Source organism: Anastrepha ludens, chromosome 2 (assembly GCF_028408465.1).
Source record: "Anastrepha ludens isolate Willacy chromosome 2, idAnaLude1.1, whole genome shotgun sequence".
Classification (NCBI taxonomy): domain Eukaryota; kingdom Metazoa; phylum Arthropoda; class Insecta; order Diptera; family Tephritidae; genus Anastrepha; species Anastrepha ludens.
The window spans coordinates 159220588-159240844 of record NC_071498.1 but is presented as its reverse complement, the minus strand read 5'-3'; the positions used below and the strand labels follow the sequence as shown (position 1 = coordinate 159240844).

Here is a 20257-nt window from a genome sequence, read left to right as displayed (position 1 = left end):
CATCTAAGTATTGATTTTTTTTCTGAATTGTGAGTATGCAGTTTCAAATCAGAATTTCTAAAGAAATGTCAAGAAAACAATTTAATAGAAATTTATAAATTTTCATCTAAATTTGAAACTTTAAGCTAAAACTTGTGCAAATTAAAAAAAAAAAAAATCAACAATTTTTTATCTAAATTTTAAAATTTTTAATTTTAATTTTGAGACAAATTTTGCGTATGCAGTTTTTAAACAGAATTTCTAAAAATATTCAAGTATGCAATTTTACAGAAATTTTACAAATTTTCATCTAAATTTGAAACTTAAAACTTTGAAATTCAATAAATTTTCATCTAAAAAAACAATTCAATAAATCTTCATCCAAATTTTGAATTTTTTTTTCTGAATTTTGAGTATGCAGTTTTAAATCAGAATTTCTAAAAAATATGTCAGGTATACAATTTTATAGAAATTTATAAAATTTTCATCTAAATTTAAAAACCTGATACTTTTTGCAAATTAAAAAAAAAATCGAAAAACTTTGAAATTTTTAATTTTAATTTTGAGAAACTTTTTGAGTATGCAGGTTTTAATCAGAATTTCTAAAAAATTTCAAGCATACAATTTTATAGAAATTTATAAATTTACAAATTTTCATCTAAATTTTGAAATATTTAACCTAAATGTTTAGAAAAAATTCGGGCATGCAGTTTTAAAGCCCATCGAATTTATTATAAAAAGTGCAAATTTTAAGTAGGCCAAAAGCAACACTGATTTTAGAGAAGCTTTTTCAATCGCTGTTTTGTGAATTTTCTCCATTTAGCGACTACTTAACTTTTTTTTTTATATATTGTAATATGAAAAAATTTTAAAAAATCAAGCGATTTTTGAATCACTTGATATTTGCGCGTTTTACAAAAGAATGCTAAAAAATGCTTTTAGATAAATTTCGGCTATGCAGTTTCAAAGCCCATTGAATTTAGTATAATAAAGTTCAAGGTTTAGGTAGCTAAAGAGTCGCGTTGATTTTTGATTTTTTTTTATGTTACGATGCTAAGCATTTTCAACCATTCAGTGCGAAATTTGTTTATAAGAACAAAATGCCCAAGAGCACCAGCAAAAAAAAATTGTCTTAAACCAACACGGGCACTTCAAACTTACACATACACTTCTTTATAACAAAATTTAATGCGCTACAAAATTGCACACCCGAAAATTTCTTAATAATTCTTATTAAAAATGTTCAAATTTAGATGAAAATTAAATAAATAAAATAAAATTCTATAAATTTCTATAAAATTGCGTAGCAGAATTTTTCTAAAAATATTTATTTTTGTATATTTAGTACTCTTTTGTATTAAGTGCAAGTTTTAAGTAATTCAAAAATCGATTGAGTTTTGACAATTTTTTCGGCTGCCGTTGTTGAGTATTTTCTTCCATATAAAAAGATTTGGAGTAGGCGTTAAAACCACGATTGAAAAAAGTCCTCAAACATCAGTACCTATGATTTTTGAGCTGCTTTCTATACCAAAATTTAATGAGCTACAAAACTGCATACCCGAAATTTGTTAAAAAATTCTATTTAAAAAGTGTGACGTTTGATGTAAACTTTTCTATTTTTTTTTTATTTGCACAAAGTCTGAAACTTGGATGTAGATGGTTTTCGTAGAAGATTAGACAATATTTCTATTAAAAAATATAAAATGAATTCTAACAAAAAATAAATAAACAGTCAAGACTTTGCAATATGTCGCGCTGCTATTATTGTGAACACAGGTGTACTTATATATACCGACTGCGTCAAAAGAAAGTGTATACGACTTTTTATTTATTTATTTTATAATTTCAATAATTTTTTTATAAAAGTATAGCTCACACTACAACCAGCACCACATAAAGAAAAGTTGCCAACTTTGTATACAATTTGTTAAAATTCGGTAAATTTCCAGCAAAATTTCATTATTCAGTTTTATAACCATAGAATTAGGAGTGAAAGATTTAGGCGGCCACAGAATTGCGTTGATCTTTGATATTTATTTCGTTGACAATGAAGAAAAAGCCCGCAAAAAAAAAAGTATTAAAAATTAACGCAATTTTTCAGGCACTTCAAACTTACACTTTGTTATATCAAAATTTAATGGGCTATAAAACTGCATAGCCAAAAATTATCTAAAAATTGTAATTTTAGTATTCTTTTGCTTAAAGTTCAAGTTTCACGTAGTTCAAAAGTCGCGTTGATTTTTGACAATTTTTTCTGCGGATGGTGTTTTGTATTTTCTTCCATATAAAAAAATTTGAAGTAGGCGCTAAATGGAAAAAGTGCACCAGACCGCAACTGAAAAAAATTCTCAAAAATTAGTGTGATTTTTGACCTACTTGAAATTTGCATTTTCTATACCAGAATTTAATGGGCATTAAAACTGCATACCCGACATTTTTCTAAAAATTTAGACTAATAATCTCAAAAATTAAATGAAAATTTGTAAAAAATTTGCATAAAATTCTAGAAAAATTTCTATACAATTGCATACATGCTTTTTTTTTTTAATTAAGATTACAAATTTCAAAATTTTGATGAAAATTTGAAAAATTGGTTTGCATAAAATTTTATTAATTTCTATAAAATTGCATACCTGAAATTTTTTATAAAAATTAAGATTAAAAATGTCAAAATTTAAATGGAAATTTTTAAAAATTTTGGCGTAAAATTCTATAAATTTCTATACAATTGCATACATGCTTTTTTTTTAATTAAGATTACAAATTTCAAAATTTTGATGAAAATTTGAAAAATTGGTTTGCATAAAATTTTATTAATTTCTATAAAATTGCATACCTGAAATTTTTTATATAAATTAAGATTAAAAATGTAAAAATTTAAATGAAAATTTGTAAAAAACATTTGCACAAAATTCTATAAAATTGGATACATGATTTTTTTATTTTTAATTAAGATTAATATTTATAATTGTAACTCTTGTAAAAATAAAATAAATAAATTAAGATTAAATATTTCAAAATTTTGATGAAAATTTGTAAAATATGTTTGCATAAAATTCTTTTAATTTCTATAAAATTGAATACTTGACATTTTTTTAGAAATTCTAAAAAGTTTAAAATTTGATGAAAATGTGCCGATTTTTTTAAATTTTGTGCAAAGTTTGACACTTCGCATTATATGGTTTTTATAGTAGTATGAAATATATTTTTATAATTATAAAATTAATGAAAATTAAAAAATAAATAAATAAATAAGTAGACAAAACTTGTCGATATATGGTGTACACTTTTTTGACGTTGACGACTGCACATACATACATACGCATATAGTATTGGAACAGATAAGTCACATTTCTCACTCGCATTATTTGTATTTGCTTATACAAAAAACAGACAAAAAAAGGAAACAAAAAATACAAAAAAATATGAAAAAATACAAAACAAAAATATGAAAAAAATACAAAAAAAGAATACAAGAAGAAAATACTAAAAGACAAAACAAAATCCATTTTCAGATATGCATTGCCAGCTGAAATACTTATTTATGTCCGCCCGTACATGGCTTCTGTTAGTTTACATTGCACTCAAAAGTATGCTACGCTCTACTTTGCTCTCAAGTACGCTACACTTTGCCACTTACCTACTTTCGGGATTTAAGATACCTTAATCTTAATTGTTGCAAATTCGATAACGCTGATAAATGAGCATATTAAAAAATCTATAAACAAATTTAGCGCAAAGTTAGCTACTTAAATCTGTATAAAAGACGAAAAAAAAAAGAATACAAACTACACTTTTTTTGCCTACATTATAAAACGACCCCTTCTATGAACGAAATTTGTTCCCTCACTAAGTCACATTTAAGTGTTAGCCTCTTTTGCATCCGGTGAAGCTGTTGCCGCTGAGGTTGTGAGTGGTTCCGCACTTGCGTTCGCCGCGTTATTTGTCAATTGATCTGCACTGGCTGGTACATCGGACGGTGGTTGCGCTGGCGCTGGTGCTGGTGCGGCCGGCGTGGGCATAACAGTAGCCGGAATTATTGCAGCCGCTACTACAGGCACAACCGTGGGTCCACCCTCTACGCCGGGTGCTGTACTAATTGTACGCGCCATCTTCTGTTGTTGACGCTGGAAACGTTCCTTTTCGCGCGTGGCTTTCAATTTGTCGAAATCGTCGCCCTCATCCTCAGCGCCTGGCGCATCTGTTGTCGATTTGATTTCCATGTCATCGACTGTGAAATAAATGAGAATGCGAATGAGTGAATTTGGCTGATATACAAAATATAATCGAGCAATGGAACTACTTGTAATTGGAAAATAATATTAGGTTTTGTTTTTAAATACCATGCAATTAAAGTAAGTGGTTTAAGTTCGATATTTTTGAGCAATTCAAAACCGAAGTAAATACATGTGTCCACAAAAATACTTATATGTATGAGTATATGCCTCAACAAGTATAATTACGCCCATTTTATAAAATAAACTGAGTTTTAAAAATATGAGGGTCTTTCAAAAAGTAAAGTGGGGGTTACGAGGTGAAGAAGCGAGATATTTTTTTTTTCAATTAGCTCTAGTTGACCTACTTGGCGACTTAACTACATATAAAGGATTTTACAATAACAGGTGTTATTTTGAATACCCCGCTATTTCGGTAGATGTCACTTTTGGAGCTGTCATTTTTTGAAATTTGGCAATTAGAAACTACGCCATTATCAAAAAAGGAACGATACCCGCTTAAACAACGCATTAAATTTAAATTTGGCAGAGACGGTTGGTAAAACTCGAACATTTTTGGGTCATCGTGAAGCACCTTATCGGACCGCAATACAGAAATTGGTGAACAAATTCGAGCTGTTGGGGCAAGTTAGTGATGTGAAGAATAAAACCCGTGCACGTTGCTCAAGAACAGCCGAAAATATTGCTGTAGTAGCCGATAGTGTTGAAGAAAATCCAGGTTTGTCCATTCCTCGTCCTTCTTTGGAATTAGGCATTCCACAAACGTCATTACAAAGTATTTTGCATAAAGATTTGGATCTTAAGGCTCATCAACGACGTCGTGTCTTTGCTGATTGGGTTGTTAAAATGCATTAAAATGATCCGGAATTCCATCGAAAAATCATCTTGAGTGATGAGGCTCATTTCCAAGAGGCTCAGAAAATCCAATAGCTATTATTGAAAAGCCTCTCTATTCTCAATGTGTGACTGTTTGGTGGGGTTTATGGTCCGGCGAAGTCATTGGGCCTTACTTTTTCGAAAATAAAGCTGGAGCAACAGTTACGATGAATGGATTGCGCTATCGAGAGATAATTAATGATTTTTTTATAGCCGGAATTGGATGGTATTGATCTGAACAACGTTGGTTTTCAACAAGACGGCGCTACGTGCCAGACAAGCAACGCAACCATTGAACTTTTACGGGAATAACACCTCTTATTGAAAAACCCTTTATAAGTAAGTACGAAGTTTTATTGAAATTGATTCTTTAGCCTTTGGATCAATGCTCTAGCTCGATTAATGCTCAAGTCGTCCAAATGGAAAGGCAGAAAAGGCAAAAAACTGATTGAAAAAGTAGAAAAACTTGTTCTGGAAGTTACGCATGAGGAAAAATGATTGTAACAGTGGTTGGAGTGGAGGATGGTTCCATGTGTAGAAGTCCACGCAAGTGGGGAAAGTTACTGATCGCCATTCACTTGGGAGTGGCCAGGACGATTCTTCTACATATGGTTCAAGCAGCTCACAACGGCCGGGATTAGCCCACGTATCCTCTGGGTAGCTTCCGAACACCCGTTCGGGAGTGAGCTAAAGTGAGAAGGCGAAACATTCCAGGATAGCTGGTTGTGCGTTGGGTTTGGGACCCGCCACTTAAAAATCGCCCCCAATGAAAACTTTAAAAAAGCCTCGGATGAGACCTCCCTATACTGATGACGACCCCTGCAAACGAACTAAGGACTATGATTTGAGGGCATGCACCTGGAATGTCCGGTCCCTTAATGGGGAGGGTGCCTCTGCCCGGCTGGTTGATGTCCTCGTGAGAGTAAAGGCTGACATCACTGCCATCCAAGAGATGCGATGGACGGGGCAAGGAAAGAAAACCATAGGAAACTCGACTGTTCTGAATATCCTCCATGATCCTTTTCATGGATTGCCGTAGTCATCACTTGTGTTGCCGTCGAGTTCCAACGTGAGTTTCTGAATTTACAGAGATTTGGGGGGAGTGGCTATAAATTTATGAACCGATTTGTTCCTGGAAATTATATTAGAGTTCATCATAATGACTTCTGGAAAGAATCTTTCGACTTTGGACGTGAATTTACCAAATTTCTATTATAGCTACTGACTTGAGCTTCCAGGTAGCATCCTAAAATTTAATTTTCTATCAATTTATGGATATAATCTTTTAAAAAGAGTCCTCGAACAGGAAGAAAAAAAGGCCAGACTCGGGTGCCCAACCGAAGGTTTTAAAAAAGGTGTCCAACGGAAGGTTAAATGAGGTATAGCGCCGCATAAGAAGCTTCTAAAGTCAAAATTCGACTAGAAATATGATGGGCACTGTTTCTAGGGATTCAGAAGGTAATTTATTCTTCGATTACGAAAAAATGTGAGCCAATATATATCGTAGTAAGCTGTACTTTTAGAAAAATTGCATTAACGCCTTTCTTCAGTGGAAAAATCAAACGCCTTTCTTTAGGCAAATTAACCTGAAGTGTTGTCCCACTGTAAGGCAATCCGCCTGTTCACACGAATTATGTGAAAACTAAAGAAAATTTAAAACATGGGACTACAGTCTTTGTCAGAAGAAAATAACTGTTTTTTTTCTTGTCACTTCGAGATATATTTTGTTCTGCTTTTTGCTGCGTAATAGTCCCACTCAAGGGCTACAACGCCAGCTCTAATTCAGGTTAGTGTCGTGCGAAACTTTCCCGTGAACGCAACCAAACAAAAATGAGTGAGAAGTACGCGAAGCGTTTTGAGGCGGTATTTTTATGCACGCATTCGACAGCATGAAGAAGATGCCAGGCTATAAGCTCCTAAAAAAAAAAATATCTACCGTTCGGTGTCGGCTTGAAACTGTAGGTTTCTCTATTTGTGGAACAATATCAAGACGCACACCCAAAAAAGGTGTACGCGCCAATTATATATATATACAATATATAAATATATAATAGGTCTATTTATAAGTTCGTGCGGTTTTACAACAGATGGCGTAACTTGATTATTATTCCATCGATCCACATTTCCAAACATTCATTGGAGAGCTACTGTCGTAAGGCACAAACGTCAGTATAAGTTTTTTATTTGAAGCGTAAACAACAATATTTTTACCACACTTGAAAATGTCGAATTTCGTGCCAAATAATGTGTTTTTGCGGGGAATTCTTCTTCATTATTTTAATATGAAGAAAAAAGCAGCCGAAAGTCATCGTATCTTGGTGGAAGTTTATGGTGAGCATGCTCTATCTGAGCGAACGTGCCAGAAGTGGTTTGCACGCTTTAAAAGTGGTGATTTTGGCTTGGAAGACGAAGAACGCGAGGGTGCGCCGCCAAAGTTCATGGATACCGAATTGGAGGAATTGCTCGATCAAGATCCGGCTCAAACGCAAGAAGAGGTTGCAAAAACTTTGGGAGTTGATCAATCAATCATTTCCAAACGTTTAAAAGCCATGGGAATGATCCGAAAGGTAGGCCATTGGGTGCCGTATGAATTGAAGCCAAGAGACGTTGAACGCCGTTTTATGGCATGCGAACAACTGCTTCAACGGCACAAAAGAAAGGGTTTTTTGCATCGAATTGTGACTGGCGATGAAAAGTGGGTCCATTACGACAATCCAAAACGTCGGGCAACGTATGGATACCCTGGCCATGCTTCAACATCGACGTCGGCGCAGAATATTCATGGCCTGAAGGTTATGCTGTGTATCTGGTGGGACCAGCTGGGTGTTGTGTATTATGAGCTACTGAAACCGAATGAAACGATTACGGGGGATGTCTACCGACGACAATTGATGCGTTTGAGCCGAGCACTGCGAGAAAAACGGCCGCAATACGCCGATAGACACGACAAAGTTATTTTGCAACATGACAATGCTCGGCCACATGTTGCACAAGTGGTCAAAACATACTTAGAAACGCTCAAATGGGATGTCCTACCCCACCCGCTGTATAGTCCAGACCTTGCGCCATCCGATTACTATCTCTTCCGATCGATGCAACATGGCCTGGCTGACCAGCACTTCCGTAATTACGATGAAGTCAAAAAATGGATCGATTCGTGGATTGCGGCAAAACCGACCGAATTTTTCACAAAGGGAATCCGTGAATTGCCAGAAAGATGGGAAAAAGTAGTAGTAAGCGATGGACAATATTTTGAATATTAAATTTGTAACCATTTTACGTCAATAAAGTTTCAAATTTCGAAAAAAAACCGCACGAACTTATTCATAGTCCTATTATCTTTTATATCAGACTTCATGAATAATCGCAGTTCCTTTTATCTGACACAGATTGTAGTTTATTCCTCAAAAATGATATTATCGCCTTCAAAGTACTCCCCATTAACTGCAGCACAGCTCCCGAAACATTTCTTCCTCAATCTCAGAATATGTATCATGACGACTTTACTCAATCACTTCGTGCACAGCATCGTTTGTTTCTGACGCAACATCTGATTACGAACGACCTTCCCGGAATTTATTGGAGGGCAATCAGCGATCAACAGAAAATTCAGTGCATCATTTGTTTACAATGCTAAAGGATGTTGATTCTTTCGCGTATAATGATTTTAGTTCATCGATGCATTTTTGTGTTCTCAAAAATTATGAAAACTAATCGCACTCCGCCCTAGTTCCGACAATTTATTGTCAAGGAAATAAAAATCGCATTAAAACGTTCTGAAGGCGTTTATAGTAAAAGATGTTAAACCTGCCAATGCAAATGTCAAATGGCGCCTGGTAACACTAGAACTGTCCAAGACCATAAATATAAATAGCAACTTTGTTTTCAAAAATAAGCTTTTGTTTCATTATCATCGTAAATTCCTAGAGTTCCAGTGTGGAACATAGGGCCACAACGAATTTCTGCTATTCGGATCTGTTTTGCGTCAATCTCTTAACTTCATTCGAGCTAAGCTGCATGGCTCGGTTTTCTGACTCCAGCAGTTGTCTCCAGGTATTCGCTGGTCTTGCACGTCTGCGGCTTCTTGGGGGCTCAGTCAATGCTTCTGCTGAAATTTCAGCTTTGAATTAGGAGGTGTTCCGCCTCACTCGGCATTTGACAGTTTTGTTGATTTACAATCCAGTTGGCCAATCCAGTCCCATTTTCTCTTGCGGTTCTTTAATAGTGTTGGCCTCTGCTGGGTTCTGGCTCATAAGTCAGGATTCGAGATAATATTTGGCCAGCATATTTTGAGAATTGAGCTTGTGTCAGCTGACGTCGCATTCCACGTTTCACAACCATAAAGTAAAGTCGACTTTAAATCGGATCACCCTTTACATTGTCAAGAACTGTTACTAAAACAATGTTTTCGAAATAACAACTTGAGGTTTTATGTTGCCACTATAACAAGAAACTTAATCTCTCTTCTCTAAAATGCACGAGTTGTGAAATGCTCAAAAATACGAGTACAAATATATTTGGATGAAGTCAATACCAGGACTGCCTAATTTACTAATGACTATTCTACAGCATTTAAGGGATCACCAACTGTCTTAAAAAAGTGCGTGTAGCGTAGTACACATAACAGAAGTGAAACTTTCAAGGCAGACAAAGAAAGAGGGAGAGACCCGAGAGAGAATGAGAGAAAGAGGGAGAGAGAGAATATTTATCTAAATAAATTCACAACATTTGTAGAGAATACAAATAGACAAAATTTACAAAAAACGGAGAAGAGTCTACCGGTGTAGGAAAAACTCAGGAAAAATAGCCTAAAGTGTATCAAAAATATACATAAGGTATAGCTCCCTCTCTCTCCTTTTCCTCTACGTTATCTCTTTTTTTCTCTCGCGGAACGGAAATGTTCAAAACGTTGCATGGCCTTGACATTTTTCTCTCCATTCTCGATCGTCCATCGACGCCTAAGACGTTTCACTTCAATAATTTGCGGAGCAAGGTTGACCGGATAGTAGAAAGAGATAAAGATAGGTACAGGAATACTCGTATCAAACAAAATTCATACATATAGACGGTTAGGTCCACTATTAAAAATAAAATATGAGAAAGTCAAATCTAAAATTATAATGAAGTAAAAGTAAAAATTCCATCAAAGTTTTTTTTAATACTACAAAAGTACAGAAACATATTCAACTCTAACAATAAAATAAAAATGTCTACTTTATATACAATTTAAAACTTTAAATAAAATTTAATCTTAATACCCAATGTAACATAGCTCAAAGAGTTGAGGAATTTCGAAGATCACCATTTATTTGAGTTTTGAATAATTTCTTTATAATAAATGAAGTTAAATTAATGAAAAAGGTTTGAAAGATGATGCCAAAATCAGGTCACATCCTATTCGGCTTTGGGATTAACCAAACTCTAGTCAATGACTTCACTATATTGCATGAGAAGCGCCTCTGTCTTGTAATACGAGTAGGCCCGTGATGTGCTATATGAAGATGTCCTCAAAACAAAATATCTATTGGGAGCCATCGTTTCTATCCTATATTTCTGCCAAAAATTTCCGGTCTCTTAGTGTGGAAGATCACAATGGAGCGACAACGGTCTAAGTGAGTTGGTTTAGAGACCGGCTGCCACTTCTACCTAGTGCGGAAGATGTCTTTGCTCGGTTGGCTGAAAAGCCTATTCGCAAATAAGAAATGCCATCCAAGGGATGTGTTAGATGAGGCAAGCTAAGGAATTCTTCTTTGCTTAATTGGCGCGATAACCGCTTACACGATTTTGGCCGAGTTTCTTTCTCGTTGGACACACCAAGTGAAACCAAATACTTCTCCACCTGATCTTTCTAACGCATAGCAGGCCTTCCTCTGACTCTGCTACCACCACCAGCTGGTACCGCATCGAATACTTTCAGAGCCGTTTGTATTCATTATGTCCTTACCAACGAAAACGCTGGAATAAAGGATCTGTTTTCGATGCACTATGCACTTTTTTTCCTTGTTCACTCCTTTCGGGAGCATAAGGCCTCGACAAGACTCAGTCTTGCGTTGGTTTCGTTAATCTATTTTGACTTCTGACAGGATAGGTGATTAGCCTGCCGCTATCAGTCTTGAGCTGTGGGAATGCCAACCAACCTGTCGTTGCTTAGGAAAACACCTTCTTACTGCTGGGAGCGCCATCTGTGTTTCACATTTTTCTGGCAGAAGGATCGCACAGATGGTTTCGCTAAATTTTTGGTGGGTCTGCGCTATTACCGCGATTGCCCGCTTCCTCTTGTTAGCGCCACTCATGCAATGTCACTGATTTTGCTTGTTTTAGCAGTCACAATGCAAATAATGCGCTGATTATTGTGCGGGAGTAAGAATGGAAAGGATAAGTTTTTGGGGTCGATGAATGAGTTTTTTTTTTTGGATACAGGAAAAGTAGATCAATTTGGAAAAGTGCGAGGACCGTGCTTTACGTGGAATTCGATCCCGCAACCTCTGGAAAGGCAGGCTAGTGCACTGACGCTAGACTACCGAAGCTGCTATGTCTATGTGGTCGTAAAGCTCCTACAGCTCTGGTTGGCAGTCTGTTGTTAGCCGTATAATAAACGAATCAGTATCGAATCGGCTCAAACCAAACTTAGAACATTTTAAAAAATTGTCCAGTTGATCCTACAATCTGCAGAGGTTGGACTGAAGAAGTCTCGTTAGACTTTATTTGGGAGCTTGGAGCATTTTGTTTCGCAGATCTGAAGGATCTGATTATCAGTGTCTTTTCGTTCTGGTTTTAGTGACTACAAAATAACAAATATCCTGAGACCACAAATAAGAGAAATGAAACCAAAATTAAAGAGAATGATGCCCCAAACTTAGACTTGAATTATTGGGCTGGCAACTAAGTAATTGCGGATTTCATTCATAGTCGGCTACAGTTGAATTTTTAGGTTTGCAGACATAGTACAAGTGTAAAACACATTTTGTTATTTGATAGTTGGCAATTCAGCTGTTAAACAGTAAAAAAAGTTTTTTGATCGGTTGCATAGTTTTCGTTTGACGTTGAAAAATGGAGAATCAAAAGGAACATTTTCGTCATATTTTGCTTTTTTATGTACGCAAAGGGAAAACCGCATCGCAGGCTCATAAAAAGTTATGGCAGTGTCAAAATAGGTTTGCCAAATTTCGTTCTGGTGAGTTTTCACTCAAAGATGAAAAACGCTCTGGACGTCCAGTTGAAGTTGATGACACCCTACCCTAATCAAAGCAATAATCGATTCGGATCGTCACAGTACAACACGTGAGATTGCAGAGAAGCTTCATGTATCGCATAAAAAAAAAAATAAATAATTGGCGCGTACTCTTCTGTTAGGTGTTTGGCCGAGCTCCTCCTCCTATTTGTGGTGTGCGTCTTGATGTTGTTCCACAAATGGAGGGACCTATAGTTTCAAGCCGACTCCGAACGGCAGGTATTTTTATGAGGAGCTTTTTCATGGCAGAAATACACTCGGACCGCTATATCGGCGACCGCTATTAGAAAAATGTTTTTATTAATTTTGCTTTCACCGAGATTCGAACCAACGACCTCTCTGTGAATTCCGAATGGTAATCACGCACCAACCCATTCGGCTACGACGGCCAACCCATGTATCGCATACATGCATTGAAAATCACTTAAAACAACTTGGCTATGTTCAAATGCTCGATGCATGAGTTCTTCATGAACTGAAAGAAGCGCATTAACAGCTGCGATTTGCTAAAGAAACGTAATGAAAATGATCCAGTTTTAAAACGACTGGTAACTGGCTGGGTTGCTTACACCAATATCAAGTGGAAAAGATCGTGAAGCAGGCCAGCTGAACTAACCCAAACAACATAAAAAGCTGATATTCATCAAAAGAAGGTTTTGTTATCAGTTTGGTAGGATTACAAATGACCACCCAACCGAACGATCAATTCTGATGTCTACATTGAACAACTAACGAAATTAAATAATACAGTTGAAGAAAAGTGGCCCGAATTGACAAATCGAAAAGGTATTGTATTCCATCACGACAATGCAAGGGCACACACATTTTTGGCCACTCCGCAAAAATTATTGGAGCTTGGTTGGGATGTTTTGCCACATTCCCCTTATAGTCTTGACCTTGAACCATCTGATTATTTTTGGTTTCGATCTTTACAAAATTCCTTGAATGGTAAAAATTTCAATAATGATGATGTCAAGTTGTACCAGACTCAGTTTTTTGCTAATAAAAACCAGAAGTTTTATGAACGTGGGATTTTGATGCTGCCTGAAAGATGGCAAAATATCACAGATCAAAATGGGCAATACATTACAGAATAAAGTTATTTAGTTCCATGGAAAAATTGTCTTCGATTTTCTAAAAAAAATCCGCTATTATTTAGTTGTCAACCCAATAGTTTGATGGTAACGAAATTATTAGACAAAAAAGTTTGGTTTATTAAAAAACAAAAAAAAAGCAAAAATTGTATCAAATAGCAATGTATATAGAGTACATGTAATTAACCATTAATTTTTTTCTGATAATTTTAAAATATTTTTGTGTGGAATATTCAAATAGTAGGGATGCTACAGCGTACTTGTTTCACCGTTGAACCCCAGTGTAGGAAAATTGTGTCACCACATAAATCGATAATAAATAATATTAGTTCTGTAGGCAAGAATTTATACATGGAAGTGTTTCACAGTACAATACCAAAAGCTAGTGGCAGCTAAGCACATCTTATTAGGATTAGTGTGTACAGAGGGGCCAATCGGGGTTAATATTATATAAAAATTTTTTTATTGGCATAAAACGCATACTTAAACATATTTTCCGCTATTTTCTATGCAATTGAGCGCAGTACGCAACAAATTAATACAAAAAAAGAAAAAATCCAAAATCAAAACATGCCAATAAAAGTTGGGAGAACAAGCAACTAAAACTTTTCACTCTATTCATAGAAAGGAACAATACTCAATAACGAATTTCAGCAAAAATAACATAAATTTGAACACAAATTTTACCAGTCGATAAAAACCATCTGAAAACCTGCTGCATTTCGGCGGGACGTTCTAAAGTTTTTCATTGCGTAACAAAAAATGGATAAATGAAATTTTTTGTTTGTTTAAAAAGATCGAGGCACAAAATAAATATGAAATCCTCAGACTTACCCGTTTCGCGGCTGTCCTTCAGCGCATTTAATTGCTGATCGAAAAGTGACTTGGTGCTCGATGGATCCCCCACTGGCGTATTCGGAACCGTCTGGGAAATGAGTGGACTGCCATTCGTTGGCGCTGATGAGCTCAACAAAGCCTCCACACCGCCCGGTGGGAAAAGCATTGGCTCGTAAGTGGACTGCGTGCGCATGTATGAAGTCGGTCTGGGCGGAATATCCATCGGGTTGGAACGTTGTGGCACACTGCTTGCCACCGATGAACCTTGATTGTTGAGATCCTGCAAGAAAATGTCGCGCACATTCGGACGTGCCTGTTCATTGGCGCGCTGTGACGTGATGGTCGCTTGTTCGTCCACTTCTTCGATGACCTGATCGGTGATGCGTACACTACCGGGTGGTTTCATAATTAAATTGCCGGTAAGACTGGCGGAACTGGCACTACCGGGAAAACGATTTTTCTGTGTACCCTCATCGACGGGTGTCGTCGAGCCGGGACGCTCTTCACGACTAAGAAAACGCTTTAGCGCTGAGGCAACTGTATTCACACGCGACAAAGTGCCACTTAGGCTGGCGAGGCTGGGAGAGGATCCTTGTCGTACCTTGCCATTGCCGGCTGTGAAATGTATGCCACTGGCATCATCAGCCTGTAATGTGTGAACGAATAGATTAAAATCGTTTGTTAGTATGCGTGTAGACACAAATATGCGTATTGGCGACAGAGGTGCCAAAAATAAAATACCCAAAGCATTGTGGAAAATAGCCAATCCTTATAGACGTGGTGCAGATAGTAAGAGTGCGTGCAGTTAATATATAAATCCGTGAAAAGAGAGCCACATAGTTGTGAGGTGCGTGCAGTTAAAGTGAGATCCTGGACCTTAAAAAGCTGTCATTGTATAATTGTGGGTGCGTTTGCGCAAGGGTGCAGTGAAAGGCAGTAAATTCAAGCTTAATTCGATTTGAGTGCATTTATAGTTTTTTTGTAGCTTGTTTTTAATGAAAATCCATAGTGGCATAAATAAAAATAAATTTAAATTAATTTACTAAATTAAAATACGCTAATAAATACTCATATTTACGAGGGTGGCTATTTATATTTCTTAACTTGGCCATTTCCATTAAAATGAGTATACAAAATTAAAATACGCAAATAAGAACTTATATTTACGTGGGTGGCTATTTATATTTCTGAGCTTGAACACTTCTAGTGCTCTATAATAAAAATGAATATACGAAATTAAACTATACAAATAAATACTCATATTTACGAGGGTGCCTATTTATATTTCTGACCTTGGGCACTTTTAGGGCCCTTTAATTAAAATGAATATACGAAATTAAAAAACGCAAATAAACTCATATTTACGAGGGTGGCTATTTATATTTCTGGCCTTGGGCACTTTTAGACCCCTTTAATTAAAATGAATATACGAAATTAAAAAACGCAAATAAACTCATATTTACGAGGGTGGCTATTTATATTTCTGACTTTGGCCACTTCAAGGGCACTTTAATTAAAATGGAAATACGAAATTAAAATATGCAAATAAATACTCATATTTACTAGGGTGCCTATTTATATTTCTGAACTTGACTACTCCTAGGGCCCATTAATTATAATGAATATACGAAATTAAAATACACAAATAAACTCATATTTACGAGGGTTGCTATTTATATTTCTGACTTTGGGTACTTCTACAGCCCATTAATTAAAATGAATATACGAAAATAATAAAAGCAAATAAGCATTCATGTTTACGAGGGTTGCTATTTATATTTCTGACCATGGCCACTTCAAGGGCACTTCAATTAAAATTAATATACGAAATTAAATTATTCATATTTACGAGGGTTGCTATTTATATTTCTAGCCTTGTGCACTTCTAGGGCACTTTAATTAAAGTCATATATGAAAATAAAAAAACAAATACACACTCATATTTACGAGGGCGGATATTTATATTTCTGGCCTTGGGCACTTCTAGTGCACTTTAATTGAAATGAATATATAAAATTAAAATACGCAAATAAAAACTCATATTTACGAGGGTGGCTATTTATATTTCTGAGCTTGGGCACTTCTAGTGCACTTTAATTAAAATGAATATACGAAATTAAACTACTCATATTTACGAGGGTTGCTATTTATATTTCTGACCTTGGGCAATTCTAGCGTTATCAGTCGCCATTTGATATTTCCATCGGAAGGTTTGACATATTTTACCATAAACGCACTCAGAACGTATTTTAATCTGAGCCATATTAAAAGCTTTAAAAATTCATCTCCGCCGAAAAAATGGAATTAAAACGAGAGCATTTTCGTCTGATTATTTTTCACCATTTTCGAAGTGGATTAACAAGACAAGAATGCAACTATAAACTGAAATCATTATAAGCCGAGAAAGCACCAAACTTTAATGCAATGCATTTTCTTGCGGTCGCTCACCGACGAATTCCGGGAAGTTCGACCAAAATCGGTTGTTGTGCCAGATGATTGTGCAAGGCCGTCATGCCACATATCGTGAGAATCCGTAGAATCTGTGGACATTAGCATGACGAGCAGCATGAGATTTTGCATGATCAGCTTGTGGTAAAGCTGTGTACGCATTGGATGCCACACAATTTAAAAACGCACCAGCAACGCGGCTGGACAAAAGGTTTCGAAAATTGGTTCAAACGAGTGCTAAAGTGTATTGTTCATCATGGGGCAACTGCCGTATTAATTTTCTATTGTTAGGACAGATATAAATTCTGTCAAAAAAATATCGCGAATTGTTCATTTAAAAAGCGCGCATATGTATAACGTCTAAATTTTTTTTTGCTGGAATGTTGGTACAACCTTCCTCTATAGTGTCGCAGGGGGAGAGCGTGATCTGTCAATTAGCTTGTTTTTGGCGTTTAACTATATCAGTCAACCGCAGGCGGGCTCTGCGATTTTCACTATGGATAAAAATATCGAACAAAGAATTTGTCTTTAATTTTATGTTTTGAACGAGATTTTGTGTGCCGAATAGTTGAAAATGTTGCAGAAAGCCTAGGTGAGTGTGCTCTATGGTGAGTGGTATAAAGCGTTTACAGATGGCCCAGAAGTCGTAGAAGATTTGCCCCGAACTGGTCGCCCATCAACGTTTTCAACGGATGAAAACGTTGACACAGTCAAGGAAAACCATCATTTAAGTTCGAGGGAGGTAGATGGTGACTTTAGCGCGTCTCACGAATCAATTCGCAACACTTTACACCATCAATTGGGCATGAGACGCTTGGCTGCACGACTCGTTCCAAGATAGTTGAATTTCTTTCAAAAAATTCATCGGAAGAAGGTGGCTGAAGACATGCTTGAGCAAGTGAATTCGGACCCAACATTTACCCAGCGCATCATAACAGGTGATGAGGTGATGAGTTTGACATGCAAAACCAGTCAAGAAGCGACTGAATGGCGAAACCCAAAAAACAACGCCAAAGTCGGTCAAGAGTAAAAGTCAGGCTACTCGTTTTCTATGATTATCATGGTGTTGTGCACTCGGTATTCATTATAAATGGTTCTACGGTGAATAAAGAATATTATTTGGAAGTGAAGCGACGTTTGAGAGAGAACGTGCGTGGGAAACGGCCCAATCTGTGTAAAGAAAACTCATGGATCTTGCACCATGATAATGCACCGTCTCACAAGGCTCATATTGTGACCGCGTTTTGGACCAAAAACTCGACAAATAGCATCGAACAACCACGGTATTCACCAGATTTAGCCCTCTATGGCTTTTTACTTTTCCCAAAATTTAAATTGCCACTCCGCGCATGCCGAGAAGTCGTTAGAGGTAATTAAGGAGAATTCGCTGAAGGAGCTGAAGAAGATCTCTTCAAACGCATTTTAAAAGGTGCTTTGATGACTGGACTTATCATTGGAATTTGTGTATTGCTTCGAATGGAGTCTATTTTGAAGGCGACAAAATAAAATTTGGTGATTTAACAATTATTTTGCGTTTTATTGAACACTTTCCGATACTTTTTTGACAGAATGTATATTAATATAGCAACCCTCGTATTAGGACGCTCCACTGTAGAATTAAAAAACATTTATATTTTAAATTTTAATTTAAAAAATAATTTGTTATTAGTAGGCTATGACTTTTTTAAAAATATGAGACATAAATAATAGTACTTAGAAAAATATTCATTGGAAAATATTCTTCCACTCGCGCCTTGATCTCAACTGCAAGTGTAAAGCATTTCAAAACTTCATACAATTTTCGCTCGAAATACTATTTTTCAAAATGACACACAGTACAGGGTTTGATTGAAAAGTAATGAGCCTTATTTTTTTTTAAGCAGTTTTATTAAACCTTTTGGTTTATACAACTAATATTCATCAAAATAGGATCCTTGAGCGTCAATACACCGCTGGTAGCGGTCCTTCCACTGCAGGAAACATTTTTTAAACTCATCCGCCGGAATCGCGTTCAATTCGGCTGTCACAGTTTTTTGGATCGCCTCGATGGAGTCGAAACGCCTCCCCTTCAGGTTTCTTTTCAGGCGCGGGAACAAGAAGAAGTCCGGAGGGGACAGGTCTGGGCTGTAGGGAGGGTGGGGAAGCACCGGAACCCCCGATCTTGGTAAATGCAGATGTGCAGAGGAAGGCGGTTCAAATCTTCGTCTGTTTGCGTCGTCGAAGGCCTTCCAGATCGCTGTTTATCTTCGACGTCCTCCCGGCCTTCCTTGAACGTCCCTGTAAGCCTCCTTGAGTAGCCCAATGTTTTCGGTACTCGTTTTGTTTAACTTTACGCAAAATTTTATCGAGTAACGTTGCTCCAACGATCGTTGAATTTTCGCCACTGCAAAATCCCAACACACTTTTAAAACAGCTTTCACGCGCGGAGCGATGTTGTCTGCACCGCTGTTGCCAGCGAACTTGGACCGGTTTCTAGTGGAAGGGGAAGGTCCAACGATCATTTTCCCCCACCAGCCGATTCGGTTGATCGCTTGGCAGACGCTCCGCGCGGGAAGGCTCATTACTTTTCAATCAAACTCTGTATATGAACATAACTCCCTTAATGCGATTTCAAAGTGAGTCTCTTAATTGAATTTGTGAATTGGGTTCAGATATATTAACTTAGCTTTGGAAAATTGGTGTAACAGATAGGCTATTGTAGCACCAGTCGAGACAATTCATTTGAATGAAGTTATATTTCACCATTAATATGAAAGTTGATTCTTTTCAATAAAGAACAAACCAATGAAAAGCAGGTTCAATGTTTTTGTTTGTAGAAATTTCAGCCGCTTCTCTAGAAGCCATTCTCAAGGCTTTGTGAGTCGCTGCATTGAGTCGGAAGGGGAAATGGTTGAATAAAATAAATTGTTGTTCTTATTTTTAAAGAGAACTTCGCTCATTAGAATACAACTTGTAAGTGTAGCTGTAAAATAAAGTATAAACTAATGAAAGACATTGAACTTGTTTTTGTTTGTAGAACTTTCAACGTTTCTCAACTTCAACTTTCTCTAGAAGCCATTTTCACGGCTTTGTGAATCGCTGCATTGACTCAGAAGGAGAAATGGCTGAATAAAATAAATTGTTGTTCTTATTTTTAAAGAGAACTTCGCTCATTAGAATACAACTTGTAAGTGTAGTTGTAAAATAAAATATGTCATCTCATGCACTCAAATCTGCTTAGCCTCTATAATTTTGATTGTGTATGTAAATATTTCATTGGCAAATATGCGGTTAGATAATTCAAGCGATTGTACAGCTCTAGAAGAAGAAACAATTAGAATCAAAGGTTAGTTTCGAGGCTGAGTTTGTAGATACTCTTTTCTATGTTGTTGTAAACAAAATATGTATGTGAATGGTAAATGCATGTAAATATAGATAATTCCCATTGGAGATTTTATAATTTAAAAGTAAAATTTATAGCAGCGGGTTTTAGATAATTTACATAGTATAAAATATAGTGAAAGAATGTTGAAGAAGTAAATTTTGTCATGCTGTGCACGAACAGCTCCAAAAAGAAG

At 36.3% G+C, this 20257-nt stretch overlaps 1 protein-coding gene across 8 annotated transcripts in view; it reads right to left on the bottom strand.

Annotated features, from left to right (window-relative positions):
* Positions 1–3058: 3058 nt before the first annotated feature.
* Positions 3059–20257, bottom strand: part of LOC128855685 (bestrophin-1) — an 84624-nt gene continuing 67425 nt past the window's right edge. For 5 of the 8 annotated variants that reach the window (XM_054090806.1, XM_054090807.1, XM_054090809.1 and 2 more), the window contains exons 6-8: positions 14250–14898; positions 14103–14150; positions 3059–4210 (exon numbers count right to left, since the gene is read on the bottom strand). In XM_054090806.1, coding sequence (XP_053946781.1) covers positions 3840–4210; positions 14103–14150; positions 14250–14898 — 1068 coding nt within the window. In that variant the 3' untranslated portion in view covers positions 3059–3839. The remainder of the gene's footprint in view (positions 4211–14102; positions 14151–14249; positions 14899–20257) is intronic. The other 3 variants (XM_054090812.1, XM_054090811.1, XM_054090813.1) reach the window with 3 other exon arrangements.